Source organism: Acanthamoeba castellanii (genome assembly GCF_000313135.1).
Source record: "Acanthamoeba castellanii str. Neff unplaced genomic scaffold scf7180000084763, whole genome shotgun sequence".
Taxonomy (NCBI): domain Eukaryota; phylum Discosea; order Longamoebia; family Acanthamoebidae; genus Acanthamoeba; species Acanthamoeba castellanii.
In genome coordinates this window covers 281085-286024 of record NW_004457323.1, presented here as the reverse complement: position 1 = coordinate 286024, position 4940 = coordinate 281085, and the positions used below count along the sequence as shown (strand labels likewise).

Genomic DNA, 4940 nt, shown 5'->3' with positions numbered 1-4940 from the left:
GAGACGTACTCTCGCGACCCGTGGAGCTCTCCCTCCTCGGATCCGCCGTCGTCGTCATCCGCATTCTCGCCGTCGCGCACGTCCACCAGACTACAATGACAATGCAAAGAACCGCAAGAATGTCAGGAATTACACTGTGCTTGGGCACCAAGGCCTCGAGGTCAGCGATTACCTGATCTGGCCACAGCTCAGCCCCACGTTCTGTACAGAGGAGCGCAGCAGGGTCCATAGAGTTTCGATGGCCTTTTGTGAGCCCATTTGCTTCAGGTTGTGATGCCAGTCGAACTTGATCATCTTGACATCGAGGGGCATGATCTTCTTCACCTCGTCCAGTGATCGTTCGAAAAACTGGAGTTCCATATAAAGAACGAACGGCGGTCATCAGTTCATCAGGTGCGCACACCAGACCAGGACGAGGGCTGACTCACTCACCTCGGTAAGCGTGGATTCTTCGTGCATGGCACCGATTCGCAACATGTTGCATATGGTGAATGGATGCGGCCCATACCTAGTTATTGGGGGGGACGAAGTCGCGTTTAGCATGACGCACCAGGGCAACAGGGCAAGCAAGGTTGTGGAGTCGCATGAGGAACACAAGGAAGAAGTGGCGTACCTTCGCAGGAGGCGAGCGTAGTATTTGTCCGAGCCCTTGAACGGGTGCTCCGCCTCAACCACCACGCGCGATTCGCCAACCTACAGAAACAGTACGCTTTAACTTTTACGTTTTTACATACTATACTATACTATACTATACTATACTATACTATACTTTTCTATACTTTTCTATACTATCATGCAAGTGGTCAGCAAATGAATGGACACGTACGGATTTCATCTCTGATCGCCACCAGATGGGCACTGTGCCTCGCCGCCACAAAAACGCGCGCCAGTTGATCTAGGGAGACACAATTGACGCTTGGTGATCAACTACTGGTCGGGGACAACGGTGCAGTAGCCGAGGGAACAGAGTACATACCAGGTCCGAGTGGGCTGCGTTGGTCCACATCAGCAACTCGCATTCCGATTCGTTACCGGGCCCGCCGGCTTTGTTGAGCCCACGGGCGTAGTACCGAGTGCCGGCGTTGATGGTACTCTTTCGCGTGAGCACTCCAAGGTGCACTGCGAACACCGAGAGCAAGTGTCGGTGTCAGCATGCAACAAACGAAGGAGCCGCGGCGCGAAAGCAGTGTTGTGTTCTGAAGGTACATACAGGCTGGTTTGTGAGATGCCACAGGGATCGTCTTGGTCAACGCCACGCCCTGGAGCATGACCACACACCACATGCGAAGTCCCTCCCTGCGGTCCAGTAATTAGAAGAAAAGGCGATAAACCTGGGCTGAAGAACTGAAAGGCGGAGAGAAGAACCGTTGAAATGGAGATGCTAGCCACTCATTCCACACATATTCTTCGCAATACCTGGAATGAAGCAATAGTCAAAAATACTGAGAACACACAACACACACAACACACACAACACACACACACACACACACACAATGCCGGGTCAAGAGAGAACTCGGGAGAGGCGGTTCCGCAGCGTACTGGTCGACGGGATAGGCCGAGGGATAGGGTCTGGTGATGTCGAAGGTGTCGCAATAGAAGTGGAGGCCCTCGAGTGGGAAGTCCTGCATGACCTCCATGTTCCTGGCTTCAACCCTGTTATAACGGGGAAGAAGAAGAACAGCTCGCGAGCGAGCGAGCGAGCGACATCAATATTGAACGCGCGCGCTCGTGTCATCTTGGCTCATGACAAAGAAGCAATTGACGCCGTACTTGTTGGGTGAGCCCAGGTAGTTGAGATCCATCTTCATCCATTTGGCCTCCATGATTGTGAACACGCCATGGCCTCCGGGCAGCGTCATGTCCCTTCGCACCTGGGCGGTGCATAGATTGACAATTCTCGATGTGAGCACACGGGCACGACTCGGCCGGCAGTGTAAAGAGAGAGAGAGCGCGCGCTCAACCTTTGTGGCCACGACCAGCCAGGCAGCACCGACAGACTGCAGGCACACATAACCCAGAAGCGCTTCGGCTCGCCTATTTGAACACAGTGCGTGCGTGCGTGCGTGGATCAGATCAGGTGAGGAACATCGCCTTTCAAAGACTAAACATAAATATAAATAGAGAATAAATATAGAACATAAATATAAATATAGAACACGTGCGTGGTATGATGAAGAGGATCGGGATCATGGGCTCAAGAGAGATCACTCAAGTGGGACTATCCCGCGATAATCGAGGAGGGAGTGAACAGCACGTACGTGGCGTTCTTCAGCTGGTAGTTGGCCTTCAGGTAGGCCACTGCCTCGCTCTCGTTGAGAAAGATGTCCTTGCCCTTCACGGCAGCAAATTGGAGGGCGCCTGTGCACAGAGAACAGAGCAGCGAGCGAGGAGGTGAGAAAGTGGTGAGAAAGTGAACCACCGGCCAGGCATCACCTGACCGAGCTGTGCGTACCTGTCTCTGGATGCACGGCCAAGATCGTAGTGTCCTTCCGCATAGAGAGCGTAGAGACGATGAACTGCACCAAAAGAATAATGTTTATTCAGATTAAAAAGAATAATTTAAATAAATTGAGCAAAATCAAGATTGAACAAGTACCCATTCGCCCTGAACCGATTCGACGATGAGATGGCCCAGCCCCAACCGACGCCCGCCTGCACCGGTGGTGTTCCACTCGCCAGATGAAGAGGAAAAATCCTCGTCTACTCCTTTCTTGCCCGTGCTGCTGGCCTTCTTCGTCGTTGTGAGGACATTCGAGGAGGAATTGTGTAGCGCTGCCTTTCCTTCTCCATTAGATGAAGATGGTTGTGTGCTCGTGTTCGTCGAAGTGTTGTAGAGCGTCGAAGGAGATGAGTTCATCAATGCCGCCTTCTTCCCAAATTGAAAATTTTGCAATCCCTGCATTTCGATGTGCGATTCTCGACGATCGGAAATGCGGCAATTGCTGAAGATGTGCAGCTGTTTAGACGTCCAACACCGTGCGCCTGACGTTGAAGATCGCCAACATCTACCTCTTCCTCTTGCTCTGTTGCGTTTTCGAAAACGAAATAAAAAGGAAATAAATTAGCCACAGCAGAAACTGCAAACTCCTTTTCCACCTGCCAAGACAGAGTTCATTGTGGTCACATTCAATGCAGCGTCCTCTGTGGAGGTGGAGCTGATCAGCTGGGCTTCCACAGAGGACAAACAGAGTACCATCACAATCACAGGCACCTAGCCTGTGGTGTGCGTGGCCTGAGCTCAAAGAGTGAACTGCCCGGGCAGCTGGCACGTGCTGATGGGCGTCAGGCAACCAACAGGATAACTCAAATTCCCGCCATGGCGCGGCACGAACGGCTCATTGGTATCCAACGCCACCTGTCTTGTGCGTTACGCCTTTTTGGCTCCGTGTGCCCCAGCCTCGCGCAGCCAGGAAAGATTCTTTGATTGGGCGAACAGATTTTTTAGGTTGCAACAAGTCAAGCAATGAGCAGCCCCACAAGGTACGCGGGTCCTTCACCTCCTCATCTCTTTTACCTCCGGCCTCATCTTCCGATCGAGCGTGTGGCTTCGTTCCTTCCCCCCCCCAATTTCGTTCTTTCAAGTCGCGCGTGCACATAGCATTGTGTGTGTCTTTTCGTTCTCCCCCCCCCCACCTATTTATGCTTTAAAATATGGAGGGTGTCAAATTATTAAATACAAGAAATTAATTCTGTACTTATTACTTTTTTTGGTATTCTAATTAATTGGGGAGACGCTTCTCCCTTTTTTTTAAGTCGAGGGGCGGGCTGGCAGGAGCTCAAGGACGAGGCGTCGGGCCAGGCCTACTACTACAACTCGCACACCGGCGAGACCACCTGGACCACGCCACCCGAGCTTCAACAGTACGCTCTACTTTTTTTATTTTTTTGTTATTTAGAGCATAAGTCTCAATGGGTGGCGCCACACCAACGCAACAGGCAAGCGACACCCAAGAACGAGTGGTGGGAACTATTCGATGCCAGCCGCGGCCGGCCCTATTTCTACAATCCCTCGACCCAACAGACCGTCTGGGAGGCCCCACCCGGTACTATTCACTTCCCTTTCATTGCTCACATTATTTTATTTATACATTTCTTTTAAAAAACCAACCCTTGTTATTTGCTATTTGTTTATTTATTTATTTATTTATGTGTTTGATGTGTGCGCAGGTGTTACGCCGCTGGTGATCGTGCCCGAGAGCGGAGGAGGCGCGGCGGCCAACGGCGGCCAATGGAACGAAGTGGTGGACCTCAAGAGCGGGCTAACCTACTACGTCAACAGCGCCACCGGCCAGAGCTCGTGGGTCAAGCCCGGCTCCGGCAGCCAACAGGGTTCGCGCGCTCTCTCAAGTCAGGCTTGCACCGCCTTAATGTGTGTCTTTTGCTGACGACCCCCTTCCCATCATCGACAGCAGCCGCGCCTCCTCCCCCGAGCCTGGGCAGCGACGAATCCGTCGTCGTGCCTCCTCGACCCCGGGGTACAGCCTCGGGCTCCCATCATGTGTGTCGTGCGTGTCGTGCGTGTCGTGCGTGTCGTGTCGCGTCGCGTGGTGTCGTCGTGTACTTAGCTCACCGCATTCCCACCTCCGTCAAGTGACGATCACCGTCGACGAACCCGCTTCGCCGGTCAGCATTCCGCCACGACCAAAGAGTACGCGACGCTTATGTTTTGTCCCTGTCGCCACAATATGTTTGATTGGGTTCACAATGATTGTTATCAATGCAGGCGTCATGGTGCGCAACGGGGCGCCGTCTTCGGGCAACCGCCACACCGTGGCCCTGGGCAAGGGCGGCGGCTTCGCGCAGAGCAACAACATCCCGCCGCCCCTCCCCGTGCTGCACACCCAGGACGACATCAACACCTCACCCCGTACGGACCACATTCCTCACACATTCCAGTCTCTCCACCGCATTCCTCATACATTCCTCGTGCCTTCTTT

The 4940-nt window shown here is 53.1% G+C and overlaps 2 protein-coding genes across 2 annotated transcripts in view; one reads left to right on the top strand and one right to left on the bottom strand.

Annotated features, from left to right (window-relative positions):
• Positions 1 to 2498, bottom strand: part of ACA1_242390 (SacI domain containing protein) — a gene marked incomplete at both ends in the record, with an annotated part of 8904 nt that extends 6406 nt beyond the window's left edge. The window contains 10 exons of the mRNA XM_004335346.1: positions 10 to 90; positions 173 to 348; positions 433 to 508; positions 614 to 693; positions 977 to 1119; positions 1211 to 1296; positions 1543 to 1656; positions 1774 to 1866; positions 2262 to 2361; positions 2456 to 2498. Coding sequence (XP_004335394.1) covers positions 10 to 90; positions 173 to 348; positions 433 to 508; positions 614 to 693; positions 977 to 1119; positions 1211 to 1296; positions 1543 to 1656; positions 1774 to 1866; positions 2262 to 2361; positions 2456 to 2498 — 992 coding nt within the window. The remainder of the gene's footprint in view (positions 1 to 9; positions 91 to 172; positions 349 to 432; positions 509 to 613; positions 694 to 976; positions 1120 to 1210; positions 1297 to 1542; positions 1657 to 1773; positions 1867 to 2261; positions 2362 to 2455) is intronic.
• A 968-nt stretch (positions 2499 to 3466) lies between these two features.
• The window catches only part of ACA1_242180 (WW domain containing protein), a gene marked incomplete at both ends in the record, with an annotated part of 2708 nt that continues 1234 nt past the window's right edge, over positions 3467 to 4940 (top strand). Inside the window, 7 exons of the mRNA XM_004335345.1 lie at positions 3467 to 3483; positions 3757 to 3864; positions 3940 to 4046; positions 4171 to 4332; positions 4416 to 4478; positions 4595 to 4651; positions 4727 to 4833. Coding sequence (XP_004335393.1) covers positions 3467 to 3483; positions 3757 to 3864; positions 3940 to 4046; positions 4171 to 4332; positions 4416 to 4478; positions 4595 to 4651; positions 4727 to 4833 — 621 coding nt within the window. The remainder of the gene's footprint in view (positions 3484 to 3756; positions 3865 to 3939; positions 4047 to 4170; positions 4333 to 4415; positions 4479 to 4594; positions 4652 to 4726; positions 4834 to 4940) is intronic.